This window comes from Triturus cristatus, chromosome 10, assembly GCF_964204655.1.
Source record: "Triturus cristatus chromosome 10, aTriCri1.1, whole genome shotgun sequence".
Taxonomy (NCBI): domain Eukaryota; kingdom Metazoa; phylum Chordata; class Amphibia; order Caudata; family Salamandridae; genus Triturus; species Triturus cristatus.
Genome location: NC_140593.1, coordinates 990,247,441 through 990,273,742, shown reverse-complemented (window position 1 = coordinate 990,273,742; position 26,302 = coordinate 990,247,441). Strand labels below are relative to the sequence as shown.

The following is a 26,302-nucleotide window of genomic DNA, read 5'->3' as shown; positions in this document are numbered from 1 at the left end:
CGCAGCAAAGGATTTAACCGCACCCTTCACCCAGAGGTCACCTACTCTGCTGATGCCAATCGTGTCCCAACGCTCAAAGCCAGCGGTGATAATTTTAACGCCGTGCTTGATAATATGCCCCTAAATAAATAATATTCAAACGTTTTGTTTTTGTGCACGCTACTTAGCTTTCTTCAAACCTCACCAACTTGCCTCTGCCTCATAGGCACCATGTGGATTGACGTTATTTTTCTATTACTTTAATGAAACTTCCACTTGCACTTCGATAGTTGTAGTTTTGTCTTTGTTCCAATTGAGCCAGTTGGGCTACCGACCACGATGACTGTATCTTGTTAGTGGAAACAAGAGGCTGAACTCAAGTTAGAATCCACACTCTGAACATCCGCACCCCTCTAGAATAGATGTACGTTTGTGGGCACGAGCATGCGCCTTGCGCTTATGTATGTAAATTGCAACCCCTCAAAGTTGTTTGCTTGTTTATTGTGTTATTTTACTCGTTTTTCTGTGTAGTACAGCTATTGACGATTTCTTGGCCTCAACGCTGTTTAGATTTTTGGGAAAACTGCTTGTCAGTGGAGGGTCTGCTCTGGTGAGGCCCTGATTGTGTATAAGGGTGGTGGCATAGGATGTCAGATCAAAGATTGTGTTTACATTTTCAGGTATTAACCCCTTCAGCGTGGCGCGGATTACCGCGCTGTGCTGAAGGTTCCGTGCGCGGGCGGGGCCATGACTGAGCGGTTCCGTCATGCGCACAGCGCAACCGACGCGCATGACGGAACCGCTCTGTCACTCGCATCGAAGGGGTTAATTGAGGGCTTGGACGAATGAGGCATTGCTCAGAGGGGCACAGAATGGGACAGCAAGAAGACTGTAAATTCTATTGGGTTTGTCTGGAGTGTCCAGGTGCCAGCTGTTGACAGTGATGAGGGTTCCAGCATGTCCCCATGCCAATCACGATGTGCTGCCCCACACATCTCAGTGCCACAGACATCTAGGCCAAAGGTTGAGCAGGAGACCACCGGGCATCTCAGAATGTGCCTGTTCCTGATGCCCCCATGCTCCTATGGGTGCCCAAGCTTTGTGGCATTATGATGCTACAAAAACAGACTGATATGGTCATATTCCTTGTTTAAGCCGCATTGGATCCTCACTGGCCCTTGTGGAAGTTGCCCTTTTGATTACTAGTGTGGCCTGGATAGAAACTGCAGTCCTCCTTTTCGGGCCTAGGTGCGTGTCACACACACCAGCTTGCCACTAGATATCACTACAGATCCAATGCCTAAATGTACCATCTCCTGGTAAATTTACAGAAGCTGGCTTCTACATGATTATCAGTATATGCATTGGATGCATTGGATAGAATGGTAATGTCCAGAGCATGTACATTAAAGAGTTTGCCCCAGGATTTTTCAGTGTGTATTTCTTGTTGCCCTTTGAAAAGTGTGCACTTAAATACTGTGTATCTGAGATCAAGGTAGGCAAGATCACATCTGGACTTCTAACCAGCGCTGCAAGCAGGAATCATGTGTAATCCTTGTTGCGAATACATCAGAATTTACCCCCCTACTTTAACCAAAGGCAGAAAATAATGGGAAGCAGAACTCGTGGATGACTATTTTTCTGATCACACTCACATCAACCTGGAAATGAGTGTGCTTCAGTGCCAGGATTGGTGCGCAGGGTTCTTCAGTTTTTCTTTTTTTCCCTCTTATTTCTTTCTTTCTCACCTTTCTATTTCATTATTTTTAGAGCATGCTACTGATCTCCAGACAGTTCTAACAGGCTGCATGCTTGCTGTCCATTTCATCGGCAGTGGACTGCATCCTGCGAGGCCAAAGTCTCTAGACTGAGCCACCATCATGGGATGATATTGTCAACAGTTTCACTATTTTACCATTCCAAGATGCCCAACACATTGGTTCTAAACGTCGCGGCCATGCAGGAAGTTCAGAACAATGAAACAACATGTACAATACCATTGCAAGCCGGCCACCTGCTGCTATGTTGAGTTTAATTTGGTATTGCAAGCATATGCTGTTGAGGTTAGGCTGCTGTATGAATTCTTCTTCTGCTTTTATTATTGTAATTTATTTTGAATGAGTTTATTAAGTTGCTGTGTTTGTTTATTTTGGTTCTTTCAGAGGATGATGACAATGGGCCAGTGGGTGGATGAATGGATGTATGAATTACAGAGTGCATGTATGATAACTTATTGAATCCCTAAACCCATCATTGACTGAGGAGACAATTCATTTAAAATCCAGACCTATTGCCATTGCCAATGGCTGTTTCTCCTGTGCACATAAGAGCAAAGTTTATAAAAAACAATAGTGAACTCTATAGAGCACTAAAGGAAGTCAAACTGTTAGGCTCCTGGAGTGAGAATCTTGATACCTGCGAAGACTTAACTCCCACAAAGTCCAAAATATGAAAAGTATATGTTGATAGGGCTTCCACGAATGAAGCTTAGGTCCCCTTCAAAGGTTTTTAAAAGTCTCCATAAGTCGTTAAATTGATGGCCCCTGAAAAGTTTTCATACAATTTTAAACCGTGCTAGAGTTTGGACTTTTGTTCTGAGGCTCCTCAGTGTGGGGACTCCTGGGGGTGGCATATGGCTATGCTTGCAACTTGTTGAAGGTAGAAGAAAGGTAGAAGAAAGACTCCTGCTCGTATTTTATTTAAATTGTAACACATTATGGACAATGATAATTGAGAGTTGACTGCAGGTTGCCTGAGGGGTATGCTCAACTTTGAATATGATAAAAAAACTACAGAAATTCACTGAATAAAAACAGAGGTTAAAGTGATGTTTCAGTTTGGTTTGTTAATAGGATTGTACCCTACGTTAAAAAAAACCTTATATTTCGGTGTTGAAATAAGAAAAGATCTAACGTTTAAAAACAAAATATGGTGACATTCGCCAGTTATAGTTTAGTAGACTAACTATACCGTGCAACCTTGTCATGCACTGCATATGAGCTCACATATTACATCACTCATCACGTTAAATGACATCATCAATGACATCTCAAATGACATAAGGTGGTCATGTGAATTTGTCCTTCAGAATCGCATTATATAAGTGGACTCTTGGCAGTAGCTCAAGTAACCTAGGAAGAGACAGCTGCTTTACCAGAATGAGAGTTATGGCAATTCAAAGAATAAAAAGCATACGCATGTAACCAAAGAACATATTGATGGGTCTGATCCTTAGGCTGCAGCCATTGGAGGGGTCAGAAAGCTATTTGTCCTTAGTAAAAAGATTAGAGAAGCATGATAAAATATGGACTTTCTGGCAGGCACACGATATCATGCAGTTACAACTGTTTGGCACATCTGACGCCTTTCACTTTTCAAAAGCCCAAACACACACAATGAGATGTAAGCATGAGTCAGGAAGGGTACATACATCTAATATTTAGGGACTGTCTTATAACCCTTTATGATTCTAGGGGATATAGATTATATGGGGAGCTCGAGAGTGTGGAATGTGTGAGGATGTATAAAGAAGAGAGAAGGATAAAAGGCAAGGGAGAGATGAACTTCAGGTTGAAATATCAATTATGTTTATTTACTCATACCTAAAATATCACAGGGTATTATGCATTCTCTACCATAAGCAAAAATGAAGATCAAAAAATGCCTGACACCTTTTATCACTGGAAAGCAAAATAGAGACAGGAGAGAACTACTCACACCTTCTTCAAACAGTGGCATGCCATTTACTGCCTCATTAAATACTGAATAGGCTTTTAACATTGTAGGGAATAAGGAACCAGTGCTAAATTTGAGCTGGTGGTTGCCGGTGAGGGGGGAGGGCGGTCACACTTGGGGACTGGCACTTATTTGGTCACATCCGAGTTTTCCAGAGGCCAATAGAGGGAAAAACAAACAAAACAAAAAGATGGAGGAAAAGAAACACAGCAAATATGTCACCAAGGGAGAAAGCAGACACCTTTAAGAGTGAGATAACGTGGCAGGGAATGACTTGCAGTGAATTAAAGAGGCCTGAGGTGGATTCAGGACTGTGCACTCTTGCTATTCAAGCTCTTACTTTTTATAGCGCCAGTTTCTGAGCAGCCCTTTGAGCCCTGGCACCTTTTATTTTATTAATAAAGCACTGTAAGGAGCAATCTGTGTTCGAATGGAAAGGATAAATGCTCGTCATAATAAACAACTCCTGAAGAATATTAAGTGGAAAAAAGAGAAATCGATCATTGAAACATAAACACAGAAGTTGATATCGTAGAAGAGTTTATTCAGTCTTCTATTTTCTCTGTTTGGTCTCAATACAGAGACTATACCTCGCCTCCAAACCTAGCTTTCCTTTCTCTATGCTATGGGCATCATATTTGTACATGAATGAAAATGTTCCACTGTTTTTCTTGAACCTGACCTGGCTTTGGGACATTGAATAGGTCCAAGAGGCGAGACCTATTGGCTGTACCATTATTTGTTTTAACTTGCTATGCCTCTCTCATGCGTTCATTGAAACATTGGTTCTTCTGTTCCTAAGATTTTTACCTATGAGTGTGCAAAGTTGCAAAGTTTGGTGGCTCTGCGTTTTAAGGTCTCGCATGAGACTGCGCATATGTTGTCGCTTGCAAGACATTTTGTGATCTTATTGCTTGGAGCCCGCCCGTTACTTAACATTGGTTGACTACAGTGTTACACTTGCTTGCTTTTTATTTATGTGTGTGTGTGTGGCCCTCACCTCCTCTTACTGTGTTTGGTCCTCCCTTGGAGCACGCCTTAAGTACTTTTCTCCTTCCACTGCATGCGAATTGGGAGCTACTTTTTTTCATTTTGGTAACACACTCTATAAGAGTGCATGTGTTTGCAGGCCGACTTCCTCGTGTGCTTCTTTGTGTTTAAGCACTCTCCAGAGCACTCTTTTTCATCTGGAACCATCCCGTAGTTCTTCCTCATTCATGTTTCTCCTGTGTCCGTCTGCCCCGCCCTCTCTCCAGATCTGTGTTGCTTGGCACCCTCCCTTCTGTTATCCATGTTCGGCTTGCTCTCAGTTGTCCGTGTTGGCTTGCTTCCTCTCACCCTCTCTCCCGTTTTCCATGTTGGCTTGCTTCCTAGCACCATCCCTCCCGTTGTCCGTGTTGCCCTGCTTTCTTGTTGTCGGTGTAGGCATGCTGTCCACGTCATAGCACTTTCTTTCCCTCCACCCACCTTCCTCCTTTCATTGTCTGTGTTGCTTCTCCCTCTGTGTCCGTGTTGCTCCCCGACCTGCCATAAAAAACAAGCATTGAAAATGCAATAGGTCTCGCCTTTGATTAAGTTAAAGCCATTTGCTCTGCTAATGGTATTGTATGTTATGTTATGTTATGTTATGTTATTTTCATTTATACAGCGCACAGCTACTCGGAAGTGTCCCGGCGCTATAGACCACTGGGGAACCCGTCCTGGCTATCCCTGTGAGATGGTCCCTTTCTGGGTATCTCCAAGGTGAAACCAGGCATCCCCGGCGTCTGTGGGGGGCCGTTGTAGAGATGAGGCAAGCTTAATGCCCAGAGTTGCCGAGTGTGTTCCTGGTTAGAGTAGGTAGCGAGGCGAGAATTATGGAGTCCGTTTTGACCCTGGTCCACGACCCTGCCGCGTCGGGAATTGAACCCTGGTCCCTGGCCGATTCTCTGCTTACGGATCTGCCACCTCTAACCGGTGAGCCACACCTCTCCACAAGCAAATGGCTTTAAATTAATAAAAGGCGAGACCTATTGCTTTTTTAAGGCTTGTTTTCTGTGGCCCCTTGTGTGCCACTCTGAAAATCACATCTAGAGACGACAAGCGTGAAAGGAAACAGGAGCCCACCAGGGAGCGGCGCTCCTCATAACGGTCGTGTTGACGCAATTGTTCCCATGAGCTGCAGATATATCGTATTCTTCCACCCTCTAAAAATCCGGTTTCCCATGAAAAACAACCGCCCACCCCTGCAGGTATATTAGTGGGGAAATGCAGACTCTGCGGGAATGTGCGTTTAACTTCATAATCGCAGGTTCAAATCTGTCGGATGACACTACCCTTTCAGTCTTTAGAGGTCGATGCAAAGAGTACCCGGAGTCTACAAATAGTAAACATCGATTACCTGTGTTTTTGTTTTCTTTTTTTGCATTTTTATACAGCGCGAACTTGACCCGAAGTGTGGGAGCTTTACATGAACACCAGTTACATTACACAAGGACACGTTCGTGTTTGGTAGGCACGGAGAGATTAAGTAATTTGTCCAGAATCACAGAATGTTGAACCGACGCCGAGATTCGAACTTGGTTCCCGAGTTCCATAGCCAGAAGCTCTAGCCCTTAGGACATATCCTCTCCCCATAGCGCCAAGATGCGCCTCAGGGGTGAACGAACACTGCACAAATAGAGCTTTATGTTCAGTTTTTTCGCCACACTGCCCCGTGTGTAGACACAAGTAAACAGTATTCCCCTGCTCTGATCGATTTCTGGTGGATTCCCAGTGTTTCTGCCTTTCACACAATGATCCTACCTGAACATTTAGTGCCACACAGGTTCTCCGAACACATAAACCCTTGCTAAAATCATATTATGCTTCTCTGGGTTGAGCCAGGTAACTAGGCGCCTCTTAATAAATACTTCCATGTTCAGCATGAAGCGCCTAGCAACCTCTGGGGACTACAGACTGAAATGATTTCAACAAAATTATTTAAAATATAAACACGGGATACCTACAAATCTGTAATTCAAATTGTCTTAATTTCGTCGGCGACTTTCACGAACTTTCGCCCAGACGAGAGCGGTGTGGTTCGAGAGTATTTTAAGGGGAACAAGATTAAAAGCTCTCATTTGCGTATTGTATTGAGTTAAAATGAATGTACTATTATTCATACGCATTACAGTACCCTTCATTTTTATATGTGACATTGTGTTTTAATGGAGATATATGTTTATAATGCACCCTGACGCAAGCTTTAAAAAACTTAAGAAAAACACACTTGAAATCAAATAAAATAGGTATTTCATGACGGCAAGGGTGGGGGCGAACGAAGGACCCGAATTCTATAAAATGTAAATAAAAAAGTACATTCGGCATGGGTGTGTCTGCTGCCTGTGTGAGGAGCGAAATCAATATTTATACAGTGCAAGCTGTATTATGACGGCAGGGCGAGACGAAAACAGATGGAAAAGGGTGCACTTGGTTGTCTGCCACTAACAGCCCCTGTGATCTCAGACACATCGCTATTTCGTCCGTGAAAGGAGAAAGCCGTGTCTGAAAACTTCTCGGAGCAGTGCGGCCGTCGAGTCACGTCGTGTCCATGGGGATGGGTATTACTAGAGAGGAGACGCCATGCACGTGCACATCGCCTGTCCGTGCGCGCACATGGTTTGTCTCCCTTCGCTACCTAAACCGTCAACAATAGTCTCGTCAAGTCGAAAGCAGCGCATGCGCTGCGTTCGCTCGGCGAGACCTAAAAAGTGTTATGACTCGGCCAGCGCTGGCCACATCATAGCACTTTTTTCATCCATTCCCTTTGTTATCCGTGTCCCCTCCACACTCCTTCCCTCATTCCACGTTGCACTATGGTTCATCCCACTAGCATAAAAAAAGCTCTATGACACGGCCTATGCTTACCGCGTCATAGTGATTTTTGTATTATTTTTGTTTTAGAGGCAAAGCAGGATAGAATATAGAAAGAGAAAAGATGACGTGTTTCTTATTATTTATAGCACTGTACTCAACATAGCACTGCACTCAACAAAGTTATATCTATTTAATATGATGAAAATGTGAATCTTGATATATAGTTATACATTCTGTTGTAATCCACTTGCTGTATATGCATCCTCCCCATTGTTGTTCTCTGCCTTGCTGCTCAGCCAGTGGTGAGGTCATTAGAATGCTGGACTTTTTATGCTTGAAGGGGGTGGGTCAGGTGCAGTGCACCTGCTTAGCAGCAAGGAGGCTGCTCCTGGTGGGGCATTTCGTTGAACTTACCATCTTCCTGTAACTTGTAACTAAAGCTGTAACTTGAACAATAAATCCATAAACTTTTTCTACATGGCCTCTCTACCTGGCATACTTTGTTTTGATGCATTCTTAATACAGAAACACATAGTGTAACTACATCGATGTATGCCTAAACAACGGTTTCAAAATAGACTTTGTACTTGCTACTGTTTCTTTTCGGCTAAATGGGGACACTTTAATTGGGCAAGGATTTACTAATGGTTATAAAGTGCTTAATTCCCATCTGTGATACTAGCGAAGATTACTTTTTCATCATCCCTTTCCTTCAGTGGCGCCCGAATGGTTTGTGCTTTCACTTACACGTTGATAGCAAGGCTGTCCTGTGTTGAAAGCCACTGTCTGCCTGTGTCCCACCACAAACCCACAGAGGAGCAATTTCACCAAAAGTCAAGGGGAGGGCTCTTCACATCACACCCCAATTAACTCAGCAACAAACACTTGCAGGGCTAAAAATCATAATCAAAGACTATAGCTCTTTCGTTGGAGAGAGCTATTGGCTTTACCAGTGCTGGTTGGACGTGGTGTGAACTCAACATGAAAAAGTACACCGTGAAGCGAAACTGTATCATTTGACGTCTAACAAGTGTCACAGATAAAAGGAAGAACAATACAGATGTTAGCCCATCCTTATTGTTCAATTAAAGGGCCCCTGTCAAACTGAAAGGAAACGGTAGTCGGCACAAAAGGTCTAATTTACAGTTCAACAAATGGGTTACTCGGTTACAAACTTGACAGATATCCCTACCGCCGTATTACAAGTGCACTATATCCAATGGCTCTTGTAATATGGCTGATCCGATATCTGTTACGTTTAAGACGTAGTAAATATTCCACCAAACTTTACATCAGGCCCTAAGTCCATTTGGAAATCACGTTTAGGCGCGTGTCTACGTATTTACTGTTTCTGTATTACGAATAGGGCTCCCAGATTTGAGGTATTTATTTTTTTGACATTTCTGTCTGTACTTATCCATGGTTTTTTTTTTGCTTAATTTATTTCTATTTATCCATATTTAGTTTGTGCTTACTGTAAACAATGAAGGTGCAATGGGTATATTTCCACATTTATTTAACAAACAGATTCTTACTCATCTTTGAATGTCAATTGATTTTAGGCATTTACAGTGCAATACATTCATCTGCAATAATTTGCATTGAAGAACAGCTCAAACAGTTATAGTGCTGCAGTTATTTAAGCTTCATTAGGAAATCTTTTTTCTTTTTAATAACTCCCCATGATTGACAGTAGTGAAAATCGCCTAAAAGAAAACCTATTGTCTGTATTTTTCCATATTTAAAAATAAATATAGACAGGAAAATTGATTGTTTTCTGCCTTTATCTGTATAAATCAGTAAAAACTGAAAACTGGAATCCTTACTTACAAATATATAACTATATACACACACCATTTCAAGTTTCTATTGTGTTAAATAGATTGAACTTTGTTGAGTGCAGTGCTATACATAGTAAGAAATGTAGACCCTTTCTATTTCTATATTTCTATCCTCCTTTGCTTCTCCTCTCTTTTTCCTCTCACTCCCCCTTTATCTTTCCCTTTCGCCCCCTTGCGCTCTCCCAATCTAGCTCACTCCCTTGCTTTCTTTCTCCAAACCGCTCTCTGCATCTCTCTGTCTTCACTCTCCTTCTTTCCCAGTCTCTTATTTTCTTATAGTTTACGTGTCTTCTGTGTCTCAATCTCACCTCTCTCTCTCTCCATCTCTCCCACCTCTTCTCTTTTTCTCTCCCTGCTTCATTCTCTCTCTCTTGCACCATTATTATTGTGCTCCTTGTGCAAAGGCTTTATTTTGAACTTGAGCCACATTGCACAGCATCACTGATGCTGTGCAGCGTGGCTAAAATAACATTGGAAAAGCCAATGAGACACATTGACTTTGCCAATTCTTTTTTCAAATGATTACAAACTACTTTTAGTTTAGAATAAGGGCACACATTGAACCTAGCAGCTGCATACACCTTCTTTTTCTCTCAGCCACCATCTACTGATATTAAAATTGAGCCTACACCCTTTATCTGCCCAAACATGTTCAAAACTATACCAACCTCCTGCAACCCTCCTGACCCTTAAAAAAAGCCCCAACGGAATTACTGTATTAAATTTAGCAGCTTCAGCTTGTAAATTGCCCAGCCTGATACATGGAGAGCTTGAAAGCTGGTCTTACACGCATCTGCCTGTGTTCTTGTAAGTGTTCACTTATCTGCAGTGCCATTTCGTGGCTCAGGGTGTCTCTGGATAGGAGGTCTAGGAGCAGGTAATTGTAAAACGTCCCAATTACCAATAGCCTGTAAATGGTCTGGGATTTTCCCTTGTAAGTTTAGGACTGTGTTTGGGGCAAAAGTGTGACTTTTTTAGAAATTCTCATACAATTCCTAGAATTGGACTGCAAATCTGCGATAGTCACATATTCCCAGGAGTACTTCAAGCCTAACTATTGAGACATCCACAAATATATTGCATGTGGAAATTAAAATAAATGTGCATTTATTTGTTTCTGCACAGGGAATTTGAGAAACTTCTTTTTTTAGTTTTTTCTGCACAGGGAATTTCGAGAAATGCCTTCAATCACACCACCATAAACGGGTTATTTCATCCCTATTTCTAGTCTGAACCAGGGAAACACAGGCCTTTAATGCACTGGGCATTTCCCCAGTGGGCTGAAGCCATTGAATGCCGGTTTTGAAAGCCTAGGGCCCCTCCTAGTGCCTCTGTCACTTTCCCTAGCTCCAGTGCTATAAATGGCCCGGTACTACTAAGCACAGGCACTTCTCAGTTCCCTCCTTTTCAGAACTTGCACTTTTTCTCTTAAAAGGAGATTACTGGTACTCATAAAGTTAAAACAGGGCCAGGTACAGGGATTCTGGGAGAGGAGTATAATGAACAGGCTGTTGGAGCAAAGCCTGTCTGTGCTTCTCTCTGACAGCTGAATCCCAGTGCTAGGCCCTTACTGAGCCATGGCTGAAATATATGCATCAGAAGCTCGTTTTTATAGTAACAGGCTGGTGCACTGATTAATGCATTGTAGGCTGTGCATCACACTAACAGCACAAGAACCAATAAAACCCTATGCTGTTACACTGTATGTATGATGCGTTTGTACTGTCTTCAACTTCATTCGACAGGCAGTCTATTCTCATACGTCCTGTTAGTTACGGAGAGTGTGTGTCCCGCGTGCATACTTCTATATGCAAAGTCACTTCAGGGAGATGTGGGAGAGCAAGACATTGGAAGCAGGTGACTACAGAAAACTTTCAGTCTTCTTTTCATGATAGCCCACTGACCATGCCTTTCACTCTGAGGGTAACATGAGCAGTGTCCACTCACTACCCTGGTTGTCCAGCTTCTGGATCACTGACTGTGTGACTGAGGAAAGAAACCCACTCGTTATGACCCACCACTTTCAAAAATGCCTACTCGACATTGATGCAATCCTTGAAAATCGGTTCCCATTCAATACCGCAATCCTCGCCCTACTCCAACCCCCTCCCAAACCCACTTCAAGCCCGCCCCTATCACCAGCCCACTCAATTGGGTGAGTACCTGCACTTTTCTTTGGTCAATTAAAGCAAAGCCTAGCTCCCTGAATTGCAGCAGGCACTGGAAGGCTTCAATGGAGAGAGAGAAATATTGATCCGAGAGGGAGAAGTGAGAGAGGAGAGAAAGAAAATAGATGGTTGGAAAGAGAAAACTGCACGCGGAGACGAAGGGAGCGGGCTGGTTTGAGCATTTTTGCCAGGGCTGTTTTGGTTAGCCAGTCGGCCCTGCCCTGAACTGGCATTTACTCCTATCTTTGACAGGAGTACATCACAATAGCATTTTGTGTGGAATACGACCTGCAGAATATGCTTTTATATTCACAAACTTGCAGGCCTGTGTGTTTTTACCAGCATTTACAGGTGTAAACACCTTAGAACGACTCCAAACCTACTCCCAAGAACAGATTTGGTCAAAACGATACTCTGGGCAGTTCAGTTCATAATCTTTATTCGATTCTGGTCGGATTTCCATGTTGGAGTGCAAAATGTCGAGAATTGCAGGCTTTGTTTGTGTGCGTTTCTGAACTTGGTTTGCAGCTTTCCTACGGAGTAGCCTTGAAAACCGTGTCTTCCACTCGGTGTTCCACGTTGATTATGTCTATCCTGGACCTCAGTCTACATCTCCCTGACCGCACTTTCAGTTTATACTTTAAAAATAAAAGTTGTGTTTTTTTTTTTTAATCTTCCTCGCGGGACGTCGAATTTACGTCATCCAGACGCCAGCATTTTAGAACAGTCTTTTGTCTCTGCCTACCACGTAATTCCGGAAAGGTAGGGAAGTGCCGGAGAACAAAGTACTAACGCAATTACCTCCTAATGTAACTGTCGGAAGGCAATTTCCCACAATGGTTAAGACAAGCCGACTACACAGGAAGCACATCTTGCATGGTGTACATTCCTAGGCATCAGAGGAAAGCTCGATGCATATCCACCCTCCGAAACAGGCTTGAAACAGACCTGCACTGTAAATCATACCCTGTAACTGTTATATTATGCAGTGCCCTGCACTCTAAGCTAGATAGATAACTCAGTTTTTGAGACTAAGCAAGGGGCATATTAACAACGGCCAGCGATTATCGCTGGTCGTGCTTAGTGATAATTATATTATCGCAGGCTATCTCTGGTATTTATCGCCCTGGTAGCGCGTTATTAACAACGCGTTACTCCAGGGCGATAAAAGTTCCAGAGATAGCGAGGGTATCGCCCTTTTGCAGGGAACATCGCTGGTTTTCCAGCGATGTTCCCTGCAAAAGGGCGATAACCTTGCTGATACAACCCGCAGGGTCGTATCAGCATAATCCACCCCCTTTGTTAGGGATGGCTAAGACAGGATTTTAGCAGACGTTAGGTTTTGGCGAAAACGCAGTTTTCGCCAAAATCTAATGTGTGCTAAAATCATGTGGGCTGCCTTGTAAATATCGCGATGTAAACATCAGCGATATTTGCAAGGTAGTCCAACTTGGGTACGCCCAGTAACGCCCACTTTGCATCTCATTGGAGATGCAAAGTGAGGCGTTGGGGAAAAGGGTGTAACATGCGATTATGCATGTTAGCACCCTCTTGTAAATAGGGCGCTGGTTTTATCTCCGCTTTTTTGGCTTTGTAAGCCCTTGTAATTATGCCCCCAAGTTCGGACCACAGTGTAAACTGGCATAGGAACAGAACTATTATTTTGAAAATCTGAGTGTCGTTTTGTGGCTTGGGAGATCATTTTTACCCCCAGTTTGTAATTTTTTGTGTTTTTTCTGTACTGGAAATCGCCACCAAAAGGGTGTAACTGAGTGCAGTACTCCTTATTGATAACTGAGCATGAAAACATCCATAGGCGCTGTGTGCTGGGCAAAGGTTATGTGTTACACTCGTACACATGCAAAAACAACAGTTGATGGACAGAATGCAGAACAATGTCATACATTCACCCCAGTACAGAGATCTGGGCCTAAATCCATAGTTTTTTTGCTCGCCATGCCGTTCCAGTTTGAACCCAGTCATATGCAAATCAGTCTTGACCCTATGCCTCATGGGTACAGTCCAGCCCGAACTGCCAAGCCAGGTCCTCCCTGGACTGGAAAGAAGCATCCTAGGACCGGTTTCGGGGTTTCACCCCTCTTCAGCCAGGATAGCTTGATTCCAGTGGCATGGAGAGCACGGGACCCACGTCTGGGCATACCCTTCCCACTCGGGGTGACAAATGCAAAAACAACAGTTGATGGACAGAATGCAGAACAATGTCATACATTCACCCCAGTACAGAGATCTGGGCCTAAATCCATCGTTTTTTTGCTCGCCATGCCGTTCCAGTTTGAACCAAGCCATATGCAAATCAGTCTTGACCCTGTGCCTCATGGGTACAGTCCAGCCCGAACTGCTAAGCCAGGTCCTCCCTGGACTGGAAACAAGCATCCTAGGACCGGTTTCGGGGATTCACCCCTCTTCAGCCAGGATAGCTTGATTCCAGTGGCATGGAGAGCACGGGACCCACGTCTGGGCATACCCTTCCCACTCGGGGTGACAAATGCAAAAACAACAGTTGATGGACAGAATGCAGAACAATGTCATACATGCACCCCAGTACAGAGATCTGGGCCTAAATCCATCGTTTTTTTGCTCGCCATGCCGTTCCAGTTTGAACCCAGCCATATGCAAATCAGTCTTGACCCTGTGCCTCATGGGTACAGTCCAGCCCGAACTGCCAAGCCAGGTCCTCCCTGGACTGGAAACAAGCATCCTAGGACCGGTTTCGGGGTTTCACCCCTCTTCAGCCAGGATAGCTTGATTCCAGTGGCATGGAGAGCACGGGACCCACGTCTGGGCATACCCTTCCCACTCGGGGTGACAAATGCAAAAACAACAGTTGATGGACAGAATGCAGAACAATGTCATACATTCACCCCAGTACAGAGATCTGGGCCTAAATCCATCGTTTATGCGTGTTAGCACCCTCTTGTAAATAGGGCGCTGGTTTTATCTCCGCTTTGTTAGCTTTGTAAGCCAAAAAAGCGGAGCTAAAGCCCTTGTAATTATGCCCCCAAGTTCGGACCACAGTGTAAACTGGCATAGGAACAGAACTATTATTTTGAAAATCTGAGTGTCGTTTTGTGACTTGGGAGATCGTTTTTTACCCCCAGTTTGTAATTAGCCATTTCAATTTTTTGTGTTTTGTCTGTACTGGAAATCACCACCAAAAGGGTGTAACTGAGCGCAGTACTCCTTATTGATAACTGAGCATGAAAACATCCATAGGCGCTGTCTGCTGGGCAAAGGTTATTTGTTACACCCGTACACCACCTGGGGTGCATAACACTGGCTCACATGACCATACCTGCTAACTCACACAATATCGGCTCCCATCACACGGTCTCCCTGTGAGGAGCCGAGATCACACGGTGGCAGGGAAAAACAATGTGATCACCACTGAAAATAGTGGTTTTCAAGCACGTTTTCTGAGGCTTTGAACTGCCGACGTCCATTAAAGGGTGTGAAAAGACCGCAGGACATCAAAAGTGCCTCATAGGTACGTCTGGACATGAGGCCCCGCCCTTTCAAGGCCCCTCCCCTCCCCACACTGTGAGATTGTTCTTTCTAATTGTAGGTATGCATGTCTGAAAGCATGCAGATTTTTAGGATGTTCACTGACTATGCATAGTATTTACATGCACTTTTAATAATTGTATATAAATGTATTTCATGAGAATATCAAGGTTTTCCGCATTGGACATTGGTATGCATGAAAGCAAGCATTCGATGGTCTGATAGCGTTCCAGGCCGGGGTAACAGTTGGAAAGTTGCATTTCATGGACATTAGTTAGAGACTAAATGGGTGATATTGTAGTTGGTGAATTTTGCATTGCTTAAAATGCAATACTTCATGCAAGGGCATGTATTGCTCACTGTGCCCAAGTGTGGCTATTAACAGTAATTTTTTTGTTTCAATGGGATCATAAATGTGGTTTGGATCACCTAGGCATTGTGCTGTGCTCCCACCCCAGAAGAGGTGTATCAGTCTTTCTGTTCCTTCCCGGGTGGATTGAGGGTATTTACCCAAAATCTGCCCCCCCGGGGGAGCAAAAGGCAACTAGACACCATTGAATGTCCTAACAATAAAAAAGGTGGTTGGGCAACTCACCCAAACATCAAGCTGTGCTTCCACCCTGGAATAGGTGCATCAGTCTTTCTGCCCTTTCCCAGGGTGAATTGAGGATGTTTATCCAGAATCTGCCCCCTGGGGAACAGAAAGGCAACTAGGCACCAGAGGATGTCCTAACAATAAAAAATGGGGGTAGGGCAGCTCACCCAGGTATCAAGCTGTGCTACCACCCCAGAATAGGTGCATCAGTCTTTCTGCCCCAAATATTCTCATAAATAAAAAAAAATGTGGCGGGGGTGGCTCACCTAGGTATTGTGCTGTACTTCTATATCAGAACAGATACATTAAAGGCATCCCACAAAGTCTTTGCACTACTCACAGATCCTGCATTATGCTCAAAGTACTCTACTATTGCCTGACGCAGTTTGGATCGTAACACCTGTTCCTTGAGTGCATTCTGCTGTAGACGCCATGTAAACTCTCGTGGAGTGTGTGTAGGTATGTCCAGTGCCAGCCTAACAGGTGCATGATCTGACAGTGTTTTGGGCATGTGTTCTACAGTGGTCGTCCATCTACAAATATCCTGTGTGGCCAGCTAATAGTCTAGTCTAGACCACGTGTTATGGGCAGTGGATGTGCATGTGCCTTCTTTCCGACCTGGGTGTCTCAGGCGCCACAAATCCAACAGGGCACACTCGTCCATACCATCTCCGAGCACCCTAGCCACTTGCTTCCCGTACCTGTCAGTTCCGGTTGACCTATCCAGAGTTGGATCTATGCAAGTGTGAAAATCCCCACCCCATTGGACTGCTGCAGGGGGTAAGGTAAGCAGTTTAGCCAGTATCTGCACAAAAAGGACGGGTCATCAGTATTGGGGCCATATGTTGTGACTATAGTTAAGGCGGTGCCCCCCGAAGATTCCATGAACAATCACATACAGCCCATGATCGTCTTTAATGGAGCGAATAAGATGTAAGAGGGTGCCGCATCTAATAAGAAGCATAACTCCTCTGGCGTATGTGGAGTATGATGATGCCATCCGATAGGATGCCCACCTCGTGCCAATTCTGCCCTCAGTGAGATCTGTGAGATGTGTTTCCTGGAGACACGCAACATCCACTTTATGGCGGTCCAAGTATGTGAAGACCTTACGTATTTTCTGCGGATTATGTAGGGCATGCACATTCCATGTCATGAATGTCAGGGGTCGTGTGTATCTGCTATCTGTACTCAGTGTCGTTTTTTAGCTGACATGGAAAGTAACTTGTGTGTGCGTTGATATCATGGCATGTGGTAACTGCTATTCTAATGCCGACCAGGCTTTTCGATATAACACCCAATCTCCCCCTCCCGCTTCGCCTTCCCCGTTACAGCGCAGATAAACCCATTGAATTTGTAACGTACCCAACTCCCCCCCCACCCTTCCCCCAAACAAAAAATCAACCAGATGTGGTATACACAAGGTGGCGGGAGCTACCAGTCCGATTCCCTGTGAAAGAAATCATATGGGTGGTCGCTATAAAATCACTTAGTTCGCTGCTCACCTCAGCATGCAGGGTAGCAGCTGTGTATCAAGAGTGTCTATGTACATTAATGGTCCAATCAATCCTTCAGCATATAATGTATGTGCAGATATACAACGTACAAGTAATATTATATTATCTAAGTTACTGAGCTCTCGGGTACACTTATCTGTATTCTGTATGTGGGTCTACATGCACCACCCCATACAGGGTCGTAAGCTTTAATTCGCAGACTCTGTATAGTGGCATTGTTGCAGACGGTGTTATCCTCTCCAGATCATTTCTATTAGTCGGTTGCATAGTTCAGTCACTAAGGCGCCTACTTGGTAACACCCGGTGGCAGACTGTGCACCGCTCGCTGTGGTTCAGAAGTGCGGTACCGAGGTGAGCACATGGCCTGTGACTGTTGGCCCTTTATTCGCCGTCCGATGTAGAAGCCTGTTCTTCTGTCCCGCCTCTCGGCGATCTCATGCGTGCGCCTTGGAGTCCTTTCTGTTATAGGAACTTAAGCACATCCTTCGGATCATTATAGATTGTGTTCTTTCCGCCGTCTGCTATCCGCAGCCTGGCCGGGGTAAAGCATCGCATATGGGATATTTTGGTCTCTGAGTTTCTTCTTGACAGGCACAAACTTCTTTCTTCCCTCCCGGACAATGGGTGTAAAATCGGGATAAATAGATATGTCCATTCCCTCGTGAGTCAAGCTGCCCAGGTCTCGAGCTCTACGTAGTACCGCGTCTCGATCTCTATAATTGAATAGCTTGGCTATCATCGACCTTGGTCTGGCCCCGGGCGGCGAGGGCGGAGCCAATGATCTATGTGCCCTTTCTATGATAAAGACATCGGAGAAGGGCTCTCGTCCCGGAGGAGAGATGAGCAATTGTTCAAAATAACGCTCCATTGGCCCGGTGTTGGTTGTTTCTGCTATTCCCATGAGGCGTATATTGTTGCGGCGGGAGCGCGCCTCAATGTCCTCGGCCTTCGCCATTAGTTTAGTTAAGGTATTGTCCATCTTTCCTTGCCTCACTTCCATTTGTTGTTGGGCATATTCTGCTTCTGAGATACGGCTCTCCGCCATGTCAAGTCGTTCTGTGTGCTTATCCAGGCGCTCGGACATGCGGTCCACTCTATACATTAGAGAGTCTATTTTCCCATCTATACTAGAGAGTGCAGTTTTTATGGACGAGAACATGGCCTGCACATCACTGGTTGCTACTCCACTCGCGCCCCCCTCTACCTGTTGCGCAGACTGCTGATTGTCCAGACCAGTTTCAACCAATTATTTTGTTTGTTCAAAATGAAGTTTGGGCTGATTCCTGTCTGGTTTGCCCATGATGCCCAGCGCCGTTCACTTAGCGCACTCCGTTTATCGCGTGTACTGTGCAGTTGTAGGAGGGCTTGAGTTGGCCTAACCTTTGGTGTTTTTTTTTGCTAGTCCTGCTCAGGCAGCATGGGAGGCGACCTGGGCAATAACCCGTTGCTTAGGGGTCCGCAGCTCTTACCCCCAGTACGCACGCCGCAGGCGCCCCGCTTTCAGGCACTTCGCATTACACAGTAATGGTGGTGGAGTTGTCTCTTGATCCTGTCGCCTAGATCTTCATGCGTAGCTGACGCTCAGGAACACACCGCCATATATATCCCTGCGAGGACACAGCACCTTCTCCTGCTTCCTACATTAGCGACTAGCCTCTCCAGCCAGCTGGCAGAGACAGCGTGTAATGTGTGGCGTAGGGTAGAGTCGAACAGGGGTGGATCGAACAGGAGCTCGGCTGTGCCCTCCGGTGTTCAGATCGCCGCCCCACAGCTGCCCGCCACGTGTCAGTGATCGTGAGCTCAGGTGTGTCCTGCGCCATGCAACCGAGCCCCGAGGCATGGCCCCCCGGTCGCGTTATGCCTCCCAATTCTGTAGATGCAGTGTCCTCCTCGTGGGAGGCTGCGCAATGTCTCGGCGTTGTACAGCGAGCACTCCGCGGTCCGCATCGGTCGTCCTTCCGGCTCGGGGTATTGCCGACAACTACCGATGTCGCGGCCGGCAGACGCCCCGCAGTTGCTCCTTCACCTCTTAAGGAGTGGGAGCTCCTAGCGGATTCAGCTGCAGTCCTCCCCTTTCCGGATTCGGGTGGTGGTCAATGCGCCCAATGGTTCCCAGGGGGTTGCAACCTTCCAGCCTAGCAGGGCTGTCGTCGCGGCTTTACGTGCTGTGCATCCCGGCCAGTCACCACGCAAGCCCGCTGCTTCTCGTCTCGGCCTCTCAGCATAGGTCCCTCCTCCGCAACTTCGCCAGATCGGGCCAACAGCAGCATTAATGGCGATAAAGGGGTCCACAGATAGCCCCTATCCGCCAGTACGCTTATATCAAGGATTTAGTGCCCTACATGCACTCGGGTTTGCAGGATTCTTGCAGGATACTACTGCGACCGGAGGAGCTCGCTCAAGAAGCGACCATCTTCCATTGTGGCTAGCTCCGCCCCTCCTCAGAACAGATACATAAGGTAACAACCTTCACTCTGCACCTGGGAAGGTGGCAAAATGACTTTTTGGCGGGGGGGAGCACTAGCCCATTGCGCGGGGGTCGCTCCCCTCCCTCAAATTCCACTACCTGATGGTCTATTGGGCTTTCTGCCCCCCATCGGAGGCAGATTGGAGGAAAACACCTCAGAAAGACTGTTACGGGCCTTTTATGGGGTGGGGGGGCTAGCCCTGATGTCTGGGAGGGCCACCCCCACACATTTTGCTACAAAAAAACAATCCCAAGTTTCTAGTGCAGTTTCGCCCCCCTGGGGGGCACATTGGAGGTAACAACCTCCAATCTGCGTCCGTGGGGGGGTAGAAAGACTTTTTGGGCCTTTGGGAAGGGGGAACACTAGCCCATAGCGAAAGTGTTGCTCCACCCCTCTCAAAATATTTAGCCTGGCGTTCTAGTTGGTGGGTCCCGGCTTGGGGAACACCCTCCTACGGCAATCCCCAAGCAGGGATCCACTATTAAAAGGTATCATTGGAAAGGGGAGATTCCCCCCATTCCAATGATACCACTACCATATGAATTGGTACTCGGGGGGCTGAGATATGCTCCAGAACAACCATGCAATGAAAGTGAAGATTTCCCTGCAATGAGGCCAGCACGCCATATCCGCCAATCGCCATTTCAGACACACAAAAAACACAGCTTGTGGGTGCTGGGGGAGTGCTCGAGGCTGAAATGAATAAAAGGAAATCCCTCTGGTGCAAGCACCAGAGGGATTTTCTGCCTCTCGTGCCAGGATGTGCTGAAGCCGTCCTCCGCACCAGTGCTCAGGTACTGAGGACGGCTCCTGCACGTTCATAGCACCCAAGAGGTTAATAGCGCAACAAATGCAACAATGGAGGGCTTTGACTGAAAAAAACAAGCAGCGTCTCCTCAATATCCAGTGATACTGGGCAAATCGATCAATGTCTCGGCATAAAAGAATGAATGTGAACCTGCGTAGTGCAACTGGTACTCATACAAAAGTGCCCAACACTTTTCGGTCAGGTCGAGTTCGGCTATATAAAAATAAATAAATAAATAAATAAAAAATAGTACCTCAATTTACAATGGGAGCAGTGGACGGACACTATGTTAAATCAATCTGTACTTCGTCCATGCTGCTCACAAACACATGGAAATCACGCAGTAAGTGACGCCTTGCAAGTGCTGCCGAATTAGAAGCCAGCAAAGAAGAGCGATAGGGATTCCAACGAATGGTGAGTAACGGGCAGGCTTAAAGCCCCTTTTTAGAGAGTTTATTATTTTTTTTGATACAATAGGTTGTTGCCAAGTGACAGCACATGCATGCTGCCTGCAGGCTCCCCTAAAAATGGTAAACACTCTAATGTTTTACTCTAGAACTCTCGCTCCTCTCCTGACTTACCCTCTGACTTCTCATCGCGGAGTAACCCCATTTCTCTACATCCCCTCAGGCACTATCTCTTCTAAAAGAAAAAAAGTTCTGATCCCCTCACCTGCCTCTACCCGGGGCCGTCCTAACAGCATTATAGCCCCCTGGGCAAAGTAGTGCAATGGGCCCTGCCCACACAACCACTCACAGGAATAAAAGTGTTTAATGGAAAATTTAGTGTTAAATTCTGGTCTGCATGGGGCCCCTATGCTCGTGGGGCCCCTGGGCAACTGCCCAGTGTGCCCATGCGATAAGACGTCACTGCCTCTACCTGCCATCTTTTACCCTGCCGCACTACTCAGAAATCCCTCAATGCCTTATTTTTAACAGGCTAACCAAATTACCTTTTATTTAAGAACTTTATTGGCCACTCTCCAGTCAGGCTTCCTAAATGGCCCCTCCACTGAAATAGTACTCTCTCGCGCTTCCCTCTTCTGTGTCCTATGTTTTGTTTTCAATGCTCTTTACAACTTGTTTCTTCTCAATATACCTGCCTCCACAAGTATTCCAACAAACTGCTTTATATTGGTGCTCGTACCTCATTCTCTGGTTTCTTTAATCTATTTGTGTCCACCCACAATTCTGCGGTCATTCTTCAAAGCTCTGTTTGGCCCATCACTATTTTAGCTCTCACTTGGTAGCTCTTTCCATGACGTAATTATGTCTTCCTTTGGCTTCTCTTATCGCGTATACACTGATGACACCCGCATCTTCTTCTACGTCCTCTCTGTAATTCCTGCCAGCTACACACCCAAATCTGTAACTGCCTGACTGAATCTTCTCTGCATGGCACTGCACTGCCATCATCTCTGGCAGGCACTGCACTGTCATCATCTCTTCATGGCTCTGCACTTACATCATCTCTGCATGGCACTGCACTGGCATCACCTCTCAAGTTGGCACTGCCATAATCTCTGCATAATCCGTCACTGTCATCATCTCTAGATGGCACTGCACTGCCATCCTCTCTGCATGTTACATCACTGTCATCATCTCTAGATGGCACTGCACTGCCATCCTCTCTGCATAATCCGTCACTGTCATCATCTCTAGATGGCACTGCACTGCCATCCTCTCTGCATGTTACATCACTGTCATCATCTCTAGATGGCACTGCACTGCTATCTCTAGATGGCACTGCACTGCCATCTCTAGATGGCATTGCACTGCCATCCTCTCTTCATGGTACATCACTCCCATCATCCCTAGATTGCACTGCAGTGCCATAAGCGCTTCATGGTACATCACTGCCATCATCTCTAGATGGCACTGCACTGCCATCATCTCTGCATCGTATAACACTGGCATCAGCACCGGATGCACTTTTATCATCTCTTCATGGCACTGGAATGCTATCAGCACCGGATGCCACTGCACTGCCATCATCTCTACATGGCACTGCATTGCCATCAACACCGGATGCAATGCAGTCCCTTGTTGTCCATTCAGTACAAACAGAATTGATCCAATTCTTTGCTTCTACCAACCTCCCCCACCCAGGTCCTCTCATCCTTCTCTGGACATCCTCACTTCTTTCCCCAAAGCTCGAAACTTTGGGGCGCTCCTTGATTTCCCAGTGCGATGAGCTGCTTTATATCCACCACAGCCTCAGCAACATGGTATCAGCTGCTCAACCTAGAAACCCAACCAACATAGAACATCATACTCTCCAACACTGTAAAAACCTCAGTAATGACCTTATATTGAGTATGCTGGACCACTGCAACAGTTTGCGCAAGGGTCTCCCTAAGTATGCCCTTTCTACCACTGATAATGTCATGAACTTTGCAGCCAGACTGCTCTCCACCATCACAAGTCGAAAGAAACCCACATCCCAGTTCCACCTAAATATTTTCTGGCTTTCTTCATCCAGCAGAAGAACCCAGGTTCAATTCTTAAACACCTACCTTAAATACAGTCAATTGCATTACCCACTTACCTCCCCTACATTGTCCCCTGCCACACTCCGACTAGAGTTGTGTAGCGTAATACTTCCTTACAGCAACTGCTTATATGTTTGTATGTAAAGATAATCGACTGTGTTCCCTGTTGATCCTCCCATGCAGTGACCCCCAGGGCCCTTACATCAATCTCAAACATTTTTGGCCTTTGGCATCCACTACACCTGGCTGTGGCCCTGTGTAACAATCGTGTTGTTTACTGCAGTGATTCTGTTTGAAATGCTACAGCTACTAAATTAAAAAGAACTACATAAATAAAGCTACAATAGCAAGTATCTGAATGCACCCAGAGTCTCCGGCCATTTACATTGCTGCATTTCTTTATTTGTCCACATAGGTTGCAAGATGGGAGCACAACACGCGAGTTCTTACCAGGCTCTTTGGGTCTCAATACGCAGCGTGCTATTCTTTAGGAGCTGTGATTATCATGATTGGTTGCTTAAGAAGTTATTGGTAAGTAATGTTTTCAGTAAGTAAAAATGAAACTGTGGGATTATGTCCTAAACGCTTATTAAAAAAAATTGGCTCATACAAATAATTTACTTTAAGTGAAAATGGGCATCAGTGATGGGTAGGATGCGCTTGCAAGTGGAGATGAAAGTAGGATACAGAGTTTGGGTGTGCTGCAAAAGGCTCCTTGCAAAAGGCAATCACTCTTTTTACCAAATTAATTGCTGTATACCCGATACACAATTGAAAAACCACAGCAAGGTGCAGCACAGTTATTGGCTCTGGGTACCTCGGATTCTTGGTGAGCCTACAAGTCCTACATATCCCCACCACCAGAAGGGTCCCGCGGACATAGCGTCATATTGCTGTAAAAAATATACCATTCTTAGAAGTTTCAGGTGAAAACATAGGCACAAATGACAATTTTTTTCAACTCACTTTTAATATGTATTTCAACTGTTACTTTCTGTAGGAAAACCATGAATGGTCAGCTAATGGCCCCTTGCTGATTTCAGAAGTTTGTCTTCTTTTCAGAAATGAATAGCTTTCCGGGATCCATTACTGGTTTCAAACCCATTTCCCCCACTAACTGGAAGGAGGTTGAAAGCACAAAAATAGGCAAAATAGGCTATGCCCCAGTAAAATGCCAAACCTGTGTAGAAAATGTTGGTTTTGTGACAAAAGTCTGTTTGTTCCTGGAAGCTGGGAATATGGTGATTTTAGAACTACAACCCCTTTGTTGATACCATTTGTAGGGAAAAAAACAGACTCTTTCTTCGTCAGCACTGGTTTCCCATTTTCCCCCCCAAAAACAAAATTTTGCTGTATTTTGCCTAATTTCTCGGTCCATTCCAGGGGAATCCACAAACCCTGTGTACCTTTAGAATCCTCAAGATGTTGGAAAAAAGGGACACAAATGTAGCACGTGGATACCTTATGTGGACAAAATGTTATGGGGACCTAAGTGTGCACTACCCCAAATAGCCAAAAAAGAACTTGGCAGCAAAAAGGTTTAGGCAAAAAAACCGTTTTTCAGGACCCAGCAGCTGCAATTTGCTTCTTGGGCCACTCCTTTCCCCAAAAAAAGAGTTATGGTGGCATTTTTTATTTTTTATTTATCGCTCCAAGATGGTAATTCACCATTTTAGAATAAGAAATGGAGTGCTAAGTTTAAAAACGAACAAAGGATGCATGTGTGATGTTTTACCATTTTCACATCAATACGCGACATGTGTATGTGTGATAGCCATGTATACTTTATGCACCAATTTTTTGCCTATGTTGCACAGTATCAACAAAAAGCGTTTTTTTTGATTTGTCAATGCTGAATAGGTGTTCATGTGGCAGTGGCAAACGAAGAGACCTATTAACTTTATTAACTGGTTTCGGTGCCAAGGACGTAACGGTTACGTCCTCGGCTGTGACGCTGGTGTGCCAAGGACCTAACAATGACGTCCTTCGCGCACCACCGGAAAATCCCTCTGCCGTAAACGGCAGAGAGATTTCCTTTTTATTTTTTCCTTGGGCGGTGGGGAAGAGCTTTCCCAACTTCCCAAAGCATTTTTTTTCAATGTAATGACGATCGTGTGGCTGGCGCGCTGACGTCATTACATTAAAAGTGGAACTGAAATGAGCCAATCGGCTCGTTTCAGTTTCACTGCTTTGCTGCTTGTGGGGCTATCTCAGCCCCGAGCACCGAAACACACGGTAGAGGTATTGTTGGAACGGAGAGAATCTCCCTCTTTCCAATGGTACCATAGTTGATCCCTGCTTGTGGATTGCCCAGGCAGTAGCCCCCAATCTGCACCCCGGGGGGGGGGGGGGCAGAAAGCACCCCAGACACCAGGGATTATTTGCTTTAAAATATTTAGGAGTGGGGGCTGCTCTGACTGGGCATTACAATGCCCCACCCCCCAAAACAAAAGGGACGGTCTTGGGCCCACTAGGATGCCAGGGACTATTTTCTTTTTAGTAGAGCCAGCATGTGGGCTACCCAGAATGGCCATGCCAGTGCCCCACCCTCCAAAAGAAATAGCTAGTCTTTCTGCCCTCCTGCGGGGAAGATGGGGCAATAGCCCAAATCTGCCTCCTGGGGCGGGCAGACAGCCCACTAAGATGCCAGGGACTATTTTTTTAGTAGAGCAGGGGTGGAGGCTGGGCAGAATGGGAAAGCCAATGCACCACCCTCCAAAATAAATAGCTAGTCTTTCTGCCCTCCTGGGGGGCAGATGGGGCAATAGCCCCGGTCTGCCCCCTGGGGGGAGCAGAAAACCCACTAGAACTCCAGGGACTATTTATTTTAGTAGAGCAGGGGTGGAGGCTGCCCAGAATGGGCATGCCAAGGCCCCCACCCCCTCTGAAAGAAATCACCAGTCTTTCTGCTCCCTTGAGGGACAGAAAGCCCACTAGTACACCAGGGACAATATTTTTAGTAGAGCAGGGGTGTGGGCTGCTCCCACCCCCTACAAAAGAAATAGTCTTTCCCCCCCCCCTCCCCCAGTGGGGCAGATGGGGAAATAGCTTCCAATCTGCCTCGCCCAGTGGTCAGTGGCGGCTGCTATTTAACGGTGGGGGGGGCAGGTCACGGAGGAGGGAATGGAAAAACAAATTAAACAATCATAGCCTGAGTGCCGCCGCCGCCTCTCGGTCCTCTTCGCCTGCTTCCAGAACTTCTGGGCAGGAAGTAGGAACAGGAAGCACCCAGGTTCCCATAAGCCAATCACAATGCTGCAATGCAGCGTTGTGATTGGTCTGAGTGTCGTGGTTCAGCGCTCAGAGGGGGACAGGGAGCCTGGGCAAGCGTGTCGTGGTTC

The 26,302-nt window shown here is 45.8% G+C and overlaps 1 protein-coding gene across 6 annotated transcripts in view; it reads left to right on the top strand.

Moving 5' to 3' along the window:
- PEMT (phosphatidylethanolamine N-methyltransferase) overlaps positions 1 to 26,302 on the top strand; it is a 1,115,620-nt gene that overhangs the window by 330,162 nt on the left and 759,156 nt on the right. For 5 of the 6 annotated variants that reach the window (XM_085628937.1, XM_085628936.1, XM_085628934.1 and 2 more), the window contains exon 3: positions 23,377 to 23,492. The exons of the other annotated variant lie outside the window; for it this stretch is intronic. In XM_085628937.1, coding sequence (XP_085485063.1) covers positions 23,377 to 23,492 — 116 coding nt within the window. The remainder of the gene's footprint in view (positions 1 to 23,376; positions 23,493 to 26,302) is intronic. 6 annotated transcript variants of the gene reach the window in all.